Source organism: Belonocnema kinseyi, chromosome 9 (assembly GCF_010883055.1).
Source record: "Belonocnema kinseyi isolate 2016_QV_RU_SX_M_011 chromosome 9, B_treatae_v1, whole genome shotgun sequence".
In the NCBI taxonomy this organism is placed as follows: Eukaryota; Metazoa; Arthropoda; class Insecta; order Hymenoptera; family Cynipidae; genus Belonocnema; species Belonocnema kinseyi.
In genome coordinates, this window is record NC_046665.1 from 83,293,195 (window position 1) to 83,312,701 (window position 19,507).

The following is a 19,507-nucleotide window of genomic DNA, read 5'->3' on the forward strand; positions in this document are numbered from 1 at the left end:
GTCGTGCGGTCACCAATAGCAGTGACAGTCGTATGGTTTCCAAGATTATTTATTTTCGTGCGGTTATCAACAGTATTGTTAGTCGTGCGGTGGGCATCAGTATTGGTGGTCGTATAGTCATCAACAGTATTAAGTCGTTCGGTCAACGAGGGTATTGGTGGTCGTATAGTCATCAACAATATTGGTGGTCGTAGTCATCACCAAAATTGATCGTTGTCCGGTCACAACAGTATTATTATCCGTGCGGTCGCCAATATATTTGGTGGTCGTAATGTCGCCAACTGTATCTGTGATCGTATATTAAAAGCAGCATTGGTGGTCGTGCAGTCATCAGCAGTATTGGTGGCCGTATGGTCATCAGAAATATTGATGGTCGTTCGGTCACCAACAGTACTAATAGTTGTGCGGTCACCAATAGTGCCTAATATTGTGACGTTGACATTATTACTCGATCAAATTTCCTGAGGTCCACAAAACCTATTTTTTACGAAGCGGGTAAAAAAATTGCTCCTTTTGTTATATTTACATACATACATCTAACAGGCGTAAGATTTATTTAAATTTTCAAAAGTGTACAATAAAGCACAAGACAATAGGCTGATAATTGGTTGCGACAAATGTGGATCAATCCCAGTGCGTATCTATCATACTGAATAAAAATGCAATACATCCGAATGTCACAGTGGAACCATGGTCAATAATAGCACTTCCTTCCCATCCTTCCTCGTTACATACCTCGCTCAAGTTTGAATATTTATTATCAACACATTTACAGCCGATTCGTTTTGACGGCTCGAGAGGATGTCCAGCATCAGTAGATCCCTTTTTGTATGCAATCTTCTTAATTTCTTCCACGGTACTGTCCTCCTTGACTCTATAATCGGATTTTTTATTGTTGCCTGACAGTGGACGCTTAGCATAGTCACATGAGTACATTATATTATCGACTACGGTTCCATGATCACTGTAGTTGAGCAATTCAAATCTTTTAGTGCACTGCAAATTGAAGTTTTCAAATTTTTTTAAATCATTCAGAACTAATACGTATCCGACGTCGATCAGGGTGTCTACTCAAATCCTGGAAAAAATTCCCTGACAAATTTTATTAATGATTTTTTTTCTTCAGTTCTTAGGAATTCAATTAATATGTTTGATTTAGAAAGCTTTGACAAATTACATTCCGAGATATTCTTAAAATTTAGTGGATATTTAGGTAAAAATAATGTGGGTACTATATTAATTTCAGTTTAAACCATTTCAAATTTTGTATCTTTTCAAGCAAAAACATTGTATGTTTAACAAGATAGATGAATTTTAAACCAAATACTTGAATTTTTTACCAGAAAGATTAACTTTATATAAAAAATAAGGGTTTTCAACAAAATAGATGAATTCTTAAACAAACAGTTTTATTTTCTACTAAAAAATATCAAATTTTAACCAAATAGATGAATTATGAACTAAAAAAATCAGTTTCAACCAAAAATTGAATATTTAAATGTTCAATGAAAAAAATTAATTTTAAACTAAAGAGATGAATTTTCAACTAAAATTATGAATATTTAACTAGAATAATTGAATTTTCGTTCAAGGAGAAGAATTTTAAGCTAAAATCATGGAATATTAAACTGGCATAGTTAAGTTTTCAGTTTAAAAAAAATTCAAACCTAAAATTCCCTGCATTTAAAAGAATGTCCTCATATTTACAAGGTTTTCCAGCTAAATAAAAAATTCCTGAAAATTTCAGATAAACCCGGATAGAGTAGACATCCCGTTGACCAATAGTGCAGGACTCAGATTCACTTCAAAGATAAAAAATATTGTAAATAGTATCACAAATTTCAAAAAATAGGGTAAAAATTGTGTCATAATATTTTTAAAGAATTAAACTTATTTATAGTCAAAATTTAAAAGTACATACGTAGTCCCAAATAAAAAAAGGGTGCAATATAAAATTAACAAGATACAAGAATTTGTAACGAAATACAGTTGAATTTGAAACCAAAAAGACGAATTTTGAACTAAAAAATTGAATTTTTAACTAAAAAAGAGACGAATTTTCAAACAAATAGTTACAATTGTAACTAAAATTAATTAATTTTCGAACCAAAATTAATTTTGAACAAAGCAGTTGAATTTTCAACTTAAAAATATGATTTTTCAACCAAAATGTAATAGTTGATATTTAAACAGAAAAAAATTAATTTTAAACAAAAAACAGTCGGGTTTAACCAACAAAAATGAATTTTCAGCATAATATTTGAGTCCTCAAATAAAACAGATTAATTCAACCAAACACTTGCATTTTGAACCAAAATTTGATTTTCTTCCAAATTAGGAATTTAAATAAAATAGATAAATTCGTAACCAAATAGTTACATTTTCTACCAAATTGCTGAATTTTTAAGCCAAAAACAAAAGTTGTTTACTAAACAGTTGAATTTTCAACCTGAGAATATGCATTTTTACAAAAAAGTTGATTTTTAAACAATCAGTTCAATTTTTAGCAAAATAGTTACATTTTCCGTTAAAAAAATAATTTTCTAATGAAGAATAAAAACAACATTTCACCTAAAATTATGAATCTTCCATCAAAATAATGAACTTTCAAGAAACTTCTTAACGTCCCTTGAAATCAGTTCAACTCCTTAAAACCCCCTAAAAATGTTTTAAAATCTTTTAAGTCTTATAAAATCTCATCAAACTTCTTAATATCTCTTAAAATTTCTTGAAATATATGAAGATCTCTGAAATCTCTAAATTTTTGTTTAATCTAAAAATATAAAAGCTTTAAAACCGAAAAAAATTCCTTCCAGTCCTGAAATCAGTTTGAAATCTTATCCTAAGATCAGATATTCACTTCTTAAAATATCCTAAGATCCCTTAAAATCTTGGAAATTCTCAGAAATCTCTAGGAATCTTTTTTTTTAATCTTTTAAAAAATTTAAAAGCTCAGAAACCCTAGAAAATCCTTGTAATCCATAAAGTCAGTTAAATTCCTTCAAAATCCCTTGAAATCTCTTAAAATTCCTTCAAATATATGAAATTCTCTGAATTGTCTTAGAATTTGTTTTTAGTCTAAAAATCTAAAGGCTTTGAAGCCCTATATTCCTAGAAAATACTTTCTAATCTCTGAAATCAGTTAATCAATCAGTTGAAATCTTCAAAATCTCGAAATCTTTTTAAATTTCAATTTTTAAGATGGCGTATCTTATTTTAGCGAAGCTAGCAAAAAAGTTTGAAAATCTGTTTAAAAATAAAGTGTAAAAATAGTTCGATTAGTGTCATTTTTTCATAATAGTATCAAAATAGTTGCATCGTTAAAAAAAGTGTTAACAGTGGCGTGAGTCCGAGGCTTGGAAATTTCGATTCTCATTTCCCTTAAAAAATTAACGTTAGAGGCCGTACTTAAATTACGTAACTCAAGATTCCCTGATGTTTCCTTAAGTAATTTTTTATTCTACTTGATCATTAATATTCAAATACCAGAATTTCTATCTTGTCATACTTTTAACATAGATTCTATTATAAACGAAATAAAACAGTATTTCAGATAGAAATGAAAAACTTTTTAATTTATTAATTTTTTTTAAACCAAAAAAATGTCTTTCCTATTATAAAAGATGGCTCTTTAACAAAATATTTGAATTTTAAACAAAATAATTAAATCTTTAACATAATAGTTCAATTTTTAAACTAAAAATATAAATTCTCATCAAAAAAGTGTTATAGTTTATATTTCAATCAAAAATGATGAAATTTATAAAAAACGAAAGAATTTAAAAAACAAAAATATCAATTGTCAACAAATAAAGATTTTTCACTCAAGAAAGAAATAAAATTTTATCTAAATTCTTGAACCTTTAAGCCAAAAGACGAATTGTCTCTACAAAAATTGAATTTTCAAACAAAATATCTGTCTTTTCAGAAAAAAATTAATTCTCCACGACACTTATGGATTTTTAACCAACAAAAATGAAATTTCAAACTAAGAAAATTATTATTTTTATCAAAAATGAAGAATTTTCAACTAAAAAAGATAAATCTTAGAAAAATGTAAAAGTAACATTTCCAATTAAAGAAGTAATTTCAAACAACAAAACAAAGGCTTTTCTACTAAACAGTATAATTTTCATCCTTTATTTAAAAAAAGAATTTTTAAAAAATAAACAGATGAATTTTCAATAAGCAAAGAAAAAATATTTGTAACTAAAAAGTTCCATTTTCATAAAAAAAAAATTATATTTCGATCAAAACAGATGAATTTTTAAACCAAAAACATAAATTTTCAAAAAAAATAGTTGAATTTTGATATAAAAAAATTTTCAGTTGATTTTTCACGATCAAAATCTGAATTTTTAATCCAAAAATACGAGTTTTTTCATGAAAAAGGATGACTTTTTAACAAAATTGTTGAATTCTTTACTAAACTGTTGCATTTTTATTCAAAAAGGATGAAATTTCTTTGAAAGAAGATAAAATATTTTTATTTTTTATTTTAATAGTTGAGTTTTTATCCAGAAAAGATTCCAGTTGACTTTTCAGGATCAAAATATGATTTTTTTAAACAAAAAATAAGTTTTTACAAAAAAACAAGTTGAAAAACGAGAACTTTTTCTTCAAAGTTGAACTTTCATCCAGAAAAGATTTCAGTTCATTTTTCAACACTGAAATATATATTCCAAGCAAAAAGTAAACTTAGTACGAAACAGTTAAATTTTCAAAAAAAAAAAAAAACAGTCAAATTTTCAACCAAAAAGTATGAATTTTCCAGTTCACTTTTCAACACAAAAAATACAAATTGTAAACAATAACTTAATTTTCTAGAAAATAGTGGAATTTTCAACAAAACAGTTGCATTTTCATCCAAGCAAGATGCAACATTTTTACTAAAAAAAGATGAAATTTTAAATCAAAAATCAAATTTCCAGAAAAAAATCGTTTTTATCCAAAAGTTCAAATGTTCTACGAAAGAGCGTTGAATTTTTAACCGATAAAGTCGAATTTTTAAATAAACATTTGACATTACAAACAAAAACGATAACTTTTTAAGAAAATTGTTAAATGTTCAACCAAATAATAAAACTACTAACTAAAAATATAATATCCAGTAGAAAGTTTTTGCGAATTTGCAAAAATTACGTACATACTTGCCCTTGAGCTGTTACGTAATTTAAGTACTGTCCCTTACTGAAAAAAACCTTCTTACCTGGTCAAAAAAGATGATCGCATGCTTAGACGATGTAAAACTACAATTTCCGTATCGACTTAACGATAAATCGCAGTTGGGTCCCGTTCCAACTATGAATGTTTTATAAGACATAAAAACTGGTGGACCTGGTACGTGAGTTAACGGAAAAAGTACTGCTCTGACTCGCAATTGACGGTTCACTGAATTATAGCTTTCATTTGTCGGATTTAAAATTTGCTCTAATCTTTGCAAAGCCAAAGCTTCGACAACAGGCCATTCTAAAAGCTGAACACCTTCTTTTGCTGCTCGACAGCTCAATATATTTCCACTAAAGGTGTCCTTGTCAGAAAAAGACGTTTCCTCACATGTAATGCTGCCAACATTTTCTTCCTTCTGTGTTACATTCATTTCAGTTCCTTTGGACGCGGTCTCCTCATTTTCCCGAATACCGCAAATACTATCATCATCCTTTTTCACGGAAACAACAGAATTTGACACTGTCTTTTCTCGATCTGCTGGACTTGGTTCCACTGTATCTTTAACCTTAGAATTTTGTACATTTTCATCGCTGCTTTCATTGTTTTTCATGATGGGATACAGAGCATCGCCATAGCGATAAGAATGAATGAATCCCAGTTCAGGCGGATTTGCATAGTAAAATTTTATCGAGCACGGCACTTTCACCCTCAATCGGTCTGTAAATTCAACTTTTTTTCTAAACATCGGATTGGCCGTGTGCGCTTTTCGTAGAAATTGCAATTTAACAGCATGCTGGTCTATTTGACGATTTGCAAATCGATCCCAGAGCTTCACACGCTCGGTTGCACTACAAGAATTCAGGAGATGCTGATCTAAAAAGTGGTTAACGTGATTTGGACACATCCAGCGTCCACTAGGAAAAGCTGTCAGTGGCGGGTCTAAGCAGTCCTGATGAAAATACAAGGGACAGTAATCACATGCCAACAACGGTGCTTTTCTACAACTTCGGCCACATTCAAAACACAAGCGAGCGGGCAAAGGTACAATTGATCCATTTTCCATACAGTGACTTTGACCTTAAAACAGAATTTTATCATGTATATTTGGTTTTCTAAAGAGTTTAAGTACTCGGATACTATTTTTTTTTTAAAATAATTAAATTATTTAAATTTCACGGGAAAATGTATCGCTTCGAATTGGAAAGGGCGCTGAATTTCAATTGTAAAATAAGTCAAATTAATAGAAAACATATACAGGGTGGCATTTTAATCGCAGAACAAAATTCCCGGTCATTTCCCGGTTCGCAAACATTTTTCACGGCCAATGAAATTAAAAAAATTAAACTATATTCTAAAAATTTTTCCACATAAAGTAATAAACGATAAACAACAAATAAAAACATTCAAAGTGGAAACCTTGAATTCCAAACTTTTAAAATTGAAGTTTAAAAGTTTTCAATTCAAAAATTGTGTATTAAAATGCTCAATAAATTACACGTATAAACTGGAAGGTAGTAACACTTTTAAATGAAATGCAAATAAACTGCAAAATTTAGAACTTTGATAAATTATTGAGTTCAAAGATTCAGATTAAGTTCCAATAATATAAATTCACGTTAACATTTTCAAAAGTCTAAATTAAAGAATCAAGCAATGAACTTTAAAAATTTTCAAAATTATATTATTTTAAGTAATTTTAAGCTAGACACCTTAAAAATTGAAAAATAATTTTTTTTTAACTTAACAGTTCTTAAATTAGAAGTTAAATTATTTTAATTTTAAATAGTCTACGCATCCTTCAAAAGCTTTAAAATTTTATTTTAATATATTGAAGAATCTAGAAGTGGTTTTAAATTTTATCAAATTCAAAATCGTTTTTGAATTTTTTGTCCGAATTTTTAAATATATTTCGAAATAAATTGAATTTTTTCTATAACATTTAAAAAATCCTACAAACTAAAAAAAAATTAAATTTGAATTTATAAATAACGATAGAACACTTATTATTTCTAAAAATATTAGAGTAATATTAAGAGATATTTAGAAGTTTTAGAAAGATTTGAATTAAATTTAGAACTTGAAATAATTTGAAATACTAACAGCCGAATTTAAAATAAAATTTAGATTTTTGAAATTTGAAAATGATTTTTCACTTTGAAAAATTATTGTAACAGAAAGTTTAGGAAGATTTTAAGAGATTTAAAAAATGATCAAAGAAGAACATGGAAGATTTTATTTAATTTGCTGGACTTTCTAAAATTGTAGGAAAATTTCGATTAATTTTAAAATATATTTAGAAGTTCTGAAAAAAATGTTAACACACTTCGTTTAAATTACTTGAAATAATTGCAAGTTTTTAATTAATTTTAAATAATTTCAAAACTGCTACATATCTCTTCAAATCACTCACATTTTTTCTACAAATAATAAGTGTTCAATTGTTATTTATGCGTCAAAACGTAACAATTTCACTTATAAATTAAACACTTTTTAAATAGAACATTAAAAATGGCAACGCTAAAAGATTAAAAGTTCTTCAAAAATCTAAATATTCAAAGCTTTCTATGTAAAACAATTCAGTTTCAAATTGTTTTCTTTTAAATATTTGGTTTCAATTTACTCGTCTTAAATGAACAGTGAAATATTGTTAAATATTAAATACCTATTCTTTTTCTACATTAAGAAATTTCCAATTAAATGGGATAAAAACTAAATAATTTGGGCTCAGAATATTTTAAATTTAATAAAAACTTTTAATTACAACTACATTATTATGGATTTATTTTTAAGTTGAAAATAGTAAAATGCACCTTTATATTTTTAATAGCTGAAAACATTAATAGAAATAATATATTAATAAATTAATTTATTTAAACTTTAATATAAAAAAATAATATAAAGGAATACCTGAAACTCTGAATTAAAAATATATTATTGATAAATCATGAACATTTTTATTTAAAAATAAAATTATCGGAAGAAATGATATATTAATTTCAATTCTTATAAAGACTCGGATTGAAACAGTTACAATCTGGAAATTCTGAAATTTTGAACGGATCTAGAATTGTTTGGCCAAATCAATTATTGTTCAGATTTCTATACTTAGAGTACAGATCCATTTTAAAAATAATTTATTTATTTATATTTACAGTTGATAAAATAAAACTGTTTTTTATAAAAAAAATTTCAACTTCAAATGCTTTTAATTTTTAGTTGTTTATTTTAAAAACTGTTAAAATCGAACTTGGGCAGGTTTTTCTTCTGAAAATTCGTAAAATTCCCAGTTTCCTGGTCCGGACGCCATCCTGTTTTTGATGAAAAAGTCTTCGATTTTAAAAACTTCTAATTTTTTTTAACCTTTAAAACTGCATTTTCAAATTTCTTTAAATTAAAATATATGCTTAAAAATTAAAAATATAAAATGGAAATTTTTTTAAGTTAAAGATTTTCGAATTAAGGATTCTAAACTAAATGATATTCACTGTCGTTTTCCGATTTTCCCAGGTCCCATAAAATTCCCGATCATTTCCCGGTCCAGCGGCCACCCTGCATATTATTCGCATTAAAGAGTGCCTTATTCAGAGTTGCTACAATATTTATTGCTACAATTTGAAACTTCCCTCCTCTAAATTAAAAAAAAAAGAATTTAACATATTTCTGAATTATAATAGAAAATGTTGCAAATAAGTAAAATCCTGACTTGGAACAGGAAATTTTTCTTAAAGAATGATTACAATATTCTTTGTTCTAACTTATAATTATAATTCTTTACCAAAATCCCCTATTCCAAATAAGAAATCTTTTAAAATGTTTAGAAATCTTTTAAGCTCTTTTTAAATTGGCCGGGAGAAACTCGAGATTTTCAAATTATCCGTAGGGTAAACACCCTAGCTTAATAATCTAAGAAATTTGATTAATCTAATCTAATCTGAATTAATGAATGAAAATGGTCTGGTTCTTGTTTTATTGCAATTAATTGAAAATTTGACGCCTTTTCTGCGCCTGGGAAGTAGCAAACGACCACTATGAGTGTACCCATGGTGAAAGAAATTCTGGGCGCTCTTCCTATTGTTAGAGATAAGAGCCGTTTGAGAAACTAAGAATGATTAAAACATTAAGGAATTTAATTTCAATATTCTGCTTTAGATGCATCAGATAACGAGACGATTAAAAAAAGAAAGAAGAAAATCGGTTCATTCGTTTAATTTCTGTTGAGAGTTTTCGTAACTTATCATCTCTTCTCAGATTCTACGACAAAAAATATGGAAGAAAGATGCTGCGTATTCTTGAATCGGAAAAATGTGGAACTCGAAATTCATCATTTTTATCTTTTTTTTTCTTGAATCTTTGTGTCAAATACAGCTGCTTGCTTCACAATGAATGTGTTGTTGCTCAGGATTGATGCACTATTTTGCGTCAAACAAGATAGTTACATTTTTAAACAAAGAGATTAATTAATATCAACTGAAGGGATGAAGCTCAAAACATGACTTTTCAACAAAACAGTACCACATTCAACCAAATAATTGAATATTCAACCAAAAAGATGCTATGTTAACCAAGACGATTTGTTTATTACAAAAAAGACCAATTTTCCAACAAATAGTACAAGTTTCTATACTAAAAAAAAAGGATAAATTTTCAACCGAAAATAGAATAGTAACATTTTTTGTGAAGACGATTAATTTTCTTTTAAAAAAATACGAATGTGCACCAACATATGTACTTTTTCAAAAAAATTGTAAAAACTATGAAGAAAAAAAGGCGATTTTCTACCAAGTAGTTAAATTTTCCAATTGTAGAAATGTAAATTTGTATTAAATTACAAAAATTGTGATGTAACTTAAACATTTATTACATAAATATTTGGAAAATCGAAATAAGGACACCTGCATTCTCCGCAGTCAAAATGAAAAAAAAACAGGCTCAATCATAATCCTTGAAAATTGAATTATTCTGAAAAAACGCTCGAAATAAAAAGTACGGTTAAATGGAAAATATTAAAAAATTCAGAAATGAACAATGTTTAAAATGTCCATTGGACTGTTAGAAATTCCACAATTTCAATGTTAATTGAAAAGTTAAAAGTTATAAATAGGAAAACATTTATAATTTAATGTTTACGGTAAAACTTCAGAATTCTAAAATTGAACCCATTCAAAAATGAAGAAATTATTCCATTTTTAAATATCAATTTTTTTTTAATTAAGCTTTCAAGGTCAAACTTGTTGGAAAATTTGTCGAATAAAAAATTTTTCATTTAAAAGTAAATACTTTCAATTTCGAACGTTTCTGTACAATAATTTGATTTCGAAGGTTTATAATGTCTACATTATCCACAATATAGAAATAAAATGTTGTCAACGGTGACAATTAAGGTGAAATTATTTGTTAATATTATACAATTGTTTGTAATCAATGTTTACGGTGAATCATAATTTTGTTACATTCATAAAAATGAATAATGTAATTAATTTTTTTTTGAAAAATGGATCTTCTTGGTCACGAAATTCTTTTTCTTTGAATATATTCATCTTTTTATTTGAAAATTCAACTATTTGGTTGAATGTTGAACTCTTGTTAAAATAAATTCGGGTTTGTTAAGATCTGTCTTTTTGGCTTAAAAATATATAAAATTGGTAGGAAATAAAAATGTTTTGTAGCAAGTAAACGTTATTGTTGAAAATTCATACGATTGGTTGATAATTTAATTATTTTGGTAGAAAGTTCAACTATTTAGTTAAAAATCCCTCTTTGAGGGTTTGTATTTGTCCACTGAGATTATGTGGTTAAAATATGAGATCAAAAAATTCATAATTGTGGAAAAAATCCTGTCATTTGTAAATGCATGGCATAATTTTCAAGCCTGAGGAAGCACCTTAAGGTCAAAGTGGATGGAAAATAACATTTTTTTCTGACACATTTCACGGTTATTATCTGAAAAAAATATGAAGTTCTGCTTGTTCTACGATTAATTTTTATTATCCTGAATTCTAAAATTTGTTGGAACAGACAGTAAATTTGGTACATTATATTACATAATAAAATGTTACATTAATTAATATTTTTAAAGATCTAACGAAATACTTGTTTTCCTTTGTAATATTGTATCCAATTTTACTTTCTTTACAAGAAAATCTAGGAGTACAGAATAATAAAAATTGTTAGCACTTCAGAATTATTTTTTTTTCTATCATAAAGTAATCGCAAGACATCCTAGAAACAAATAAAAGTAGAAAATTATATATTTTAGACACTTTAATCTAAAATCAATCGAGAAAAATTTGATTTTCTAAATTTTACATTGCTACCAAACTAAAAAAAACTTAGTAATTTTAATAGTATTTCATTAATTTTGAAAAATTCTTGTTTTATTCACAATCTCTTAAAATATTTCAGTATTTATTCAACACCATTTTCAAGGTATTAAAAAAAAGAAGGAAAAAAGAAGGAAGGGGATTTTGCAGATTGCCTTCTTTCCTTTCCTTTTTATTTATTTAATTTAAATTGAGAGAATGAAGGGTACTTTGTCAAAATTTTATTGTAGGATTCTTGTTTTTTTTTTTTATTTTCAAGAGTTTCATATTTAAATGTAATATCGTTCTTACCAATGTTGTTTACACCTTGCTGTTTTCTTCTTTTATTAGGAACAAGATCAGCCTTGTCAGTGCCAGGAAATGTAATCGGAAGTTGTAATTCTCGTGGCAAATCGAATTCTTTAGGATTCACTAGCGATGCAGCAAAAGCTAATACTTCCAGGGCGGATTTTCTTTTTCTTTTTTTGCTTACAGCCGGTTCTTTTTTTGTACTATTTCGACAGGCATGACAAATCCATTCTCCTTGTGGAATTTCATTTGGATCCAAAGGTGGGTCACTATTTTTAAGTGAAAAATAAAATAAATTATTTAAATGGTATTGGCAACTTTACATTCGTTATAACTAAAGAAACTGCACCAAACAAGATTTTAAATAAATTTTAATATCTGAGAAAAAGAAAATAATCGCTCCATGACCAATTTTTAATTTTCCCAGACTGTTCCAAAATTTTTTGTTAGGTATAGAAACATCCTTATACCTAGGAAATCAAAAAATTCAATGCAAAAAATGGTTTAGTTCTAAAATTATTTTAAACACTTTAAGTAATAACAGTTGTACATCATATTATAGGATGTAATCCTCAAATTATTTAAGATATACATAAAATACTTGAATTTTCAACCAAATAGTTGAGTTTTCAACTCAAAAAGATAAATTAATAAATAAAAATGTAAGAAATAAATTTTCAGTTAAAATAATTATTTTTGAATCAAGAAAAAATGAATTATCAATCAAATACTTCAATTTTCAATCAAAGTGACGAATCTTTGATAAAAAAAGAATACATTCTCAACAAAAAGTATAATAGTTGATATTTACAAAATAATTTAATTTGTAATCAAAAACAGCCGCATTAAACCAAAAAATACAAATTTTCAAGAAATTAGTTGAATCTGCAATTAAAACAGCCCAATTTTCGAAACAAAAAAAAACATTTTTCAACAAAAGAGTATAATTTTTCAGCAAAATTTTCAAGTAACAAAATTTGTTTAACAAAATAGTTGCATTTTATACAAAAGAAACGATTTTTTAAGTAAAATGATGAATATTTGAACAAAAAAATTAATTTTTTTACCAAATAGTTAAATATTATACACAGAAGATGAATTTTCTACCAAAAAAGACTAATATTTAACAATTTAGATGATTTTTCAACCCTGCAAATGAAATTTTTATGAAAACAGATTATTTTCAACCAAAAATTGAACAGTTACATTTTCCGTTTAAACAATTAATTTTCAAGTGAAAAACTAATTTTCAATAAAATAGTTACATTTAGAACTAAATTAATTAATTTTTTAAAAAAGAACAATGAATTCTCAATAAAAAAAAATAATAATTTTTAACTAAACAGTTGAATTTTCAACACAAAAGATTAATTGTTAACCCAAAAAGTTAAGTTTAAACTAATGAGATTACTTTTCTTTTCAAAAAGACGAATTTTCACCTAAAATAGATCAATTTTCATGTTAGAATAGAAAAGTTACAGTTTCTGTGCAAAATTAATTTTAAACAAAATGAAATTAAGTTTTAAAGAAATACTTCAACCTTCAATAAAAACAAAGAAGAATAAATTTATATCTAAAAAATAAATTTTCGACAAAAAACGAAGTAGTTAAACTGTCAATTTAAAAAATGAATTATCAAGTTTTTTTAACTGATTTTGAACTGTACAGATGAATTTTCAACCATAAGGACTACATTTTTATCAAAAAGATTAAATTTCCACCAAACATCAAATAATTACATTTTCATTTAACGAAATGAATTTTTAACACAATAAAAAATTAATTTTTAAATCAATAGTTGAATTTTCAACCTAAAAGTTTAATTTTATATTAAAAAATACCAATTTAAAAAAAATTAAAGACACGAATTTTAAACAAAAAATATGCATTTTCAACAAAAAAAAATAGTTAGAAAAATCAATTTTCAACAACAAAAAAACGGATATTCAACAAAATAGTTATGTTTTTAATTTAAAAGAAGTAGTTGTAACCCAAGAATATGAAGTTTCAACTAAGGCGATTCCTTTTCTACCACAAAACATGAATTTTTAACTGAAGGAGAATTTTCAACCAGACAAGGAACAGTTTAATTTTCACCTAAAACAAATATATTTTTTACTTGAAATATAGTATTTGAGTTTTAAATAAGAAAAAAATAATAATTTTCAATTAAAAAAAAAACTACTAATTTTCAACCAAAAATTTTAACAAAATATAGGAATTTTCAACCCAAGAAACTTAATTTACAACCAGACATGAAATAGTTTAATAAGCAATTAACCAAATTAATTTTTAATAAAGAGTTTTAAAAAAGTTTTAAAAAGAGTTGAATTTGACCCAAAAAGACGATTTTCAACAAAATAGTTGAATCATCAACCAAAACAAACTAATCATTACCAAATAGTTTTGATGTTTTAACAAAAAAGATACAATTTTAACAAAAATAGATGAATTTTCAAACAAAAAAGATGAATTTTCAACAAACAAAAAAAATACTTTTTTATCAAATTTTTGATATTTCAACGAAACAATTAAATTAACTTCAGTTTATCAACTATTACCTGACTCTGACAGGTTTCTCCTGACATTCCCTGGGCTTTAGCAGCTCTGGCCAATTTTAAAATTTATTATTCAGAGAAAGGGGTAATTAATCAGAGTGGTCTTTATTTTTTAAATTTTCAACTTCCGGCTTTTTTCCGGTAAATATTCGTGATTTCTCTCGGTTTAGAAAAAAATTAACGATTTAGAAATTATATTAAACTATATTTTTTATTCTACTATATTATGATATAAAAATTAAATGATTAAAAACTTTTGAATTTGAACAATTCCGATTTAAAACTTCTGAAATTTTAGAATTTGAAATTGTTATTACACAACGAAATTATAATTTAACATTAAAGCTAATTCGAATTTATTTAGAAAATCAAATAATGAACTTCATTTAAAACTGAAAAAATGTAGTCACCAAAAATTGTGATATTAAAACTTTGTTATAATCAAACCCTTTAAAATTTCAATTATCTTAAGTAAATTAAAATCACCTGAAAATTAATTATTTTTAAATTGCTAATTATAATTTCAAAAATTCAACTAATTAAATTTTAGTTCCAAATTAAAACCTAGGAAAGGAAAAAAATTTAAATTGAGCGTTCAACATGTAAATTCAGAACTCTAAAATTGTAAGCATTTAAAATTACCGAAATTATTCATTCACTGCTGTATGAATTTCAGCTGCATAGTTTATTTTTTGCCTTTTTTTATTTTGAACCTGATTTTTAATTTTTTAATTAAAAATTTTCCTTCAGAATTATTATTCACTCTTGAAATTACATTGCAAATTAAAATAAATAATACAAAATAAGATTGCTATGATATGATTCCAGTTTTGGAAATTGAAAAAATTTCATCTTTGCAGTTCAATACTGCTTTATTATCAAATTAAAAACAGATTATCAAGAGTTTTATTATGAAAATTTTGAATATTTAATATCGGAATGGTCCTGTCGGTCTTCTGACGGTACAAGCTACTCCCGATTCTTCCGGATGGGTGGCCACCCTGTTAATTATAAAAAATAAAATAACCGGTGAGCCTGTTTCCTTTACAGACGCACCGCTAAGCTCCATTTTACGGAAAATAGAAAAACAAGAAAAAAAAAACTTACTGACACTGCAGGTGAAATGAAGCTGGACACCTATCGCAACATATCAACTCTCCACCATCATCACATGCATCACAAGAATCTCGATTATGTCCCCGACCTGGACGTTTAAAATATGCGTGTTTTTTGTCTCCCTTTTCTTTCTTAACCTTGTTTGTCTTGGCCTCTTCAGAGGTCGGTGGCGCGATAAGCGCTTGAATATGCTGCGTAAAACATTTGTTTTTAATTGATTAATTCAATTTAGATGAAATAATTTAAATTTAAATTAAATTAAATTCAAAAATTAATTTTTAAATGAAAAAGTGGTGTAAAAAATACTTATTATTATCTAGAGTTTGAGTTTAAAGCTTTTATTGCCAAAATTTGTGTTAAACAAAGCAACGCTAAATATGGAAATATTGAACTATGAGGAAAAGTAGTGTACAAGGATTAAAAAACATTAATTTTAAGAAAATTACGGTGATATAATTTAAGATGATTATTTTCAAGCTCGCGAGTTTATTGTAAATGTTTTTTTTTAATTTCTAGGGATTCAATGTATATAATTTGGGAAGCTTTGACAAATTATATTGCAAGATATTCTTAAATATATTAGCTTAATTAATATTTTCTTGAAAATTATTAAATTAATATTATATTATCAAATTAAATTCGTACTATTTCAAGTATCTAACTCTTCGAATAAAAATATTGAATTTTCAACAGGAGATATGGAATTTAAACCAAACAGTTGAATTTTGAACTAAAAAGGATCATTTTTTGACCAAATACTTGAATTTTGAGCTAAAAATATCAATTTTCAATCAAAAATGAAATAGATAAATTTTAAATAAACAAAAAATTAATTTTTAACTAAAATCATGCGTATTTGACTAAAATACTTGAATTTTCTACCAAAAGATGCATTTTCGAATAAGAAGATTAATTTTCTATTAAAAATACTATTTTTTAACAAAATAGTTGAATTTTTAACAAAAAGGGAATACGTAGGTCAATTGTTAGTTAAAAAATTTTAAATATGAATTTTATACAGTCAAAAGATTTATCTCTACTAAAAAAAGAATTTACAAATAAATAAATAAATTAATCTTTAACTAAAAAAAATCAATTGCAAAAATGAAAAACTTACATTTCCAGTTAAAAAAATTTATTTTCAACTAAAAATGAATTTTCAACAAAACAGTTCAAATCCAACCAAGCAATTTATCAACTAAGTAGTTTTATTTTCGATTGAAAATAGAAATTTTCAATTAAAATGATGAATATTTAACTGGAATGCTTAAATTTGTAACCAAATAGTCGAATTTTGAACTGAAAAAGATCAATTTTCAATAAAAAAGTGCAATAGTTAAATTTCCAACGAATTAAATGAATTTTAAACATTTTAATTACATTTTAATTTTTCAAAGAACCATTTAAAGAACAAAAAAGTAATGAATTTTCCACTAAAAGTGTGAATCTTCAACTGAAGTAGTTGAATTTCAACCCAAAAAGGTGAATTTCCAACTTATACAGTGAATGTTTAACTATAATAATAGAATTTTTAACCTTCAAACAATAAAAACGAATTTTCAACTAAAAAATTATGTTTTCAACCAATATTTTTATTTTTAAAACTTAATATTCAACCAAAGAGAATTTTTTAACTGAAATGGTGGAATATTTAACTGAAGTAGTTAGATTTTTAGTAAAAAATTATTTACTATACAAAGAAAGAACGAATTTCCAGCAAAATAACTCATTTTTGAAAGAAACGGATGAATTTTCTATTAAAATTATGAATCTTCAAGAACAAAAAATCCATTTTTAAAAAAATAGTTTAACATTCAAACAAAAGGAATTAAAATTTCATTCCAAAAAGACTAATTCTAAACGAAGAAGGTAGTAGTTAATATTTCAACCAAAAAAGATTTTAATCTTTAATAAAAAAATAGTTAAATTCAACCAAAAAATACGAATTTTCAACTAAGAAAGATTTTTCAAGCAGCAGAGAAAAGTAGTTGCAAATAAAATGTTAATTTTTAAACAAAAAAGACGAATTTTCAGCCTAAAAGTTTAATTTTTTATCAAAAAGATAGAATTTTCAAAAAAATAAAGTAATAAATTGACAAATTTTTATGAATTGGAATTGAAAATGATTTAAATTGAAAACTTCTCAATTTTTAATTATTCAATTATGAAAGCTTTTAATTAGAAATGATACAATTTTATTTATTTTCAATTTAAAATTTTAAGTTTAAATCATTACATTTTAGAATTAGAAATGCTTAATTTTCAAAAACTTTCAATTTCAAACTTTTCACTTTTAATCGCTTTCATTTAGATATAATACACGTTTTCATTTTTTTTTCTTTCCTCTTTATTCCATTCAAAATATTGTCCAGTAAATGCGCTTGCATTTACTGTTCTTTAAAAATAATTATTAATTTCTTTATTTAATTAAACATAAATTATATTAAATTTATTCAAAATTTAATTTAAATTTATATTTAATTTATAAAGGCAAAAAGATTTATAAACAATAATAATTTCCTTTGTAAATGAAAATTAAAATTATTGAAGACTATTAGTTATTACTGTTTAAATGAATATAACCGGAAGATGTATTTTAAGTTTACAAATTTTCATAAATTTTTAGACAAAGAAAATTATTAAGATAATTTATTTATTCAACTTGAGGCTTTTTCTTAATCACACAATTTTAAATCATTTAAATTAGATACAAATAATTTTAAATATAACGAACATTCAAAATTATTAATCTATCAAGGATTCTAATTCAAGAATTATACAATTTTAAACAATTTAAATCTGAAACGACAAAATGTTAAAAGTTTTAATTCTAATCCAAATGTTTTCTATTATAGTTATTTTCAGACACCATGTATTTCATTTTTATTATCAAAATATTAATTTGATCAACTAAATTTATTTATGCGATAAATAAAAGAAAAATAGTTACGCAAAGTGGAGCGTATAGGTATAGCACCAGCCTTAAAATAATACAAAAAATTCTTCATTTTAGCCTAAGAACCTAACAAGCCCGTTCATTTATAGATCTCGATATTCGTTAATAATTATCTTGGCCGTAACTAATTATGCCACGAAAAATTTCTATGATCAACCAGATTTTTGTAATCTGATTAAACACAGTCTCTGAATTTAATCAAATGAAAATTCAAAGAATGGTACAATTTTTACTCACGGGCATCAATCCTTCAAAAGAGGTTATGTTTAAATCCATGGTAGTTTTGCTGTTTACACACTTGGTGAATTGATAAATGATCAATTATTCAAATTTCTCAAATAATCACAACATTCTTCAATTGTATTTCTTGAAATTTTTGTTTAAAAAAAGATACACCCAAATATTTAACATTTTTTGAAAATCCAGGGCATAAATACCACCAAAATATATAAAAATATAAACACCCAGTTAGCGGTTAGGCAAAGACAAAGGACTAGAAATGTTTGTTCGTTACAAAATCTAAAATCTAAGGCTCACTTCACACGTTTGTAATGCACGACATTAGGTTATTTCACAATCACTGTTTGCAGTGGAACTTCGATGCCATGTAGAAAGTCGAAAATCGAATAGGTCTCTTTTTCTAATGTGTGGAAGTAGAAAGAGAGATTCGTTCGGTTTTCAACTTCGAAACAGCATTGGAGTCCCACTGCTGACAGAGATATCTGCTGACAAAGATAATTATAATATCTTTGCTGCTAATCAGAAAATAATTACATATTGTCTGCTATTCTTTTGGAGGAGAAAGCTCAAGCAGTTCGCCATATAGGAGTATTCATATGTAAGAATTAAAAAAATATAATTAATTTTGAAGAGATGGAGATATCGCCTTCCCTTTTTACCTGATGGAATTTTTGAGTTCTTGGAACTTATTATCGGTTCGCTAGTGAAATTCCACTAGTTCCAAATATCTCCAGAGCGGCTCTTGTCCCATCATTCCCAGAGAGACTCCGGGGCCGTTTTAGAGGTTTGAATTTGAATACAAAGTTATGTATGATCCTGAAAATTGATTTCCAAAAACATAATAAATAATAATATTCTTT

At 25.7% G+C, this 19,507-nt stretch overlaps 1 protein-coding gene across 1 annotated transcript; it reads right to left on the reverse strand.

The window, feature by feature from the left end:
- Positions 1–516: 516 nt before the first annotated feature.
- Positions 517–18,826, reverse strand: LOC117180224 (PHD finger protein 12). Its single transcript, XM_033372610.1, has 5 exons — positions 18,645–18,826; positions 15,443–15,642; positions 11,781–12,046; positions 5,210–6,246; positions 517–996 (listed from the first exon to the last, which is right to left on the reverse strand). The coding sequence occupies exons 1-5, from the start codon at positions 18,681–18,683 to the stop codon at positions 625–627; spliced, it is 1,914 nt and encodes a 637-aa protein (XP_033228501.1). The 5' UTR covers positions 18,684–18,826; the 3' UTR covers positions 517–624.
- Between the last annotated feature and the right edge of the window lie 681 nt (positions 18,827–19,507).

What these genes read in the sequence shown, in the direction of transcription:
- LOC117180224 (XM_033372610.1), bottom strand. Translation starts at nt 18,683, where the DNA reads ATGGATTTAAACATAACCTCTTTTGAAGGATTGATGCCC. An exon ending in CTTTTGAAGGATTGATGCCC is followed by an intron (nt 15,643 to 18,644) that starts GTGAGTAAAAAT and finishes TGTTTTACGCAG; the next exon opens with CATATTCAAGCGCTTATCGC. An exon ending in GCAAGGTGTAAACAACATTG is followed by an intron (nt 6,247 to 11,780) that starts GTAAGAACGATA and finishes TTCTGTTTTAAG; the next exon opens with GTCAAAGTCACTGTATGGAA.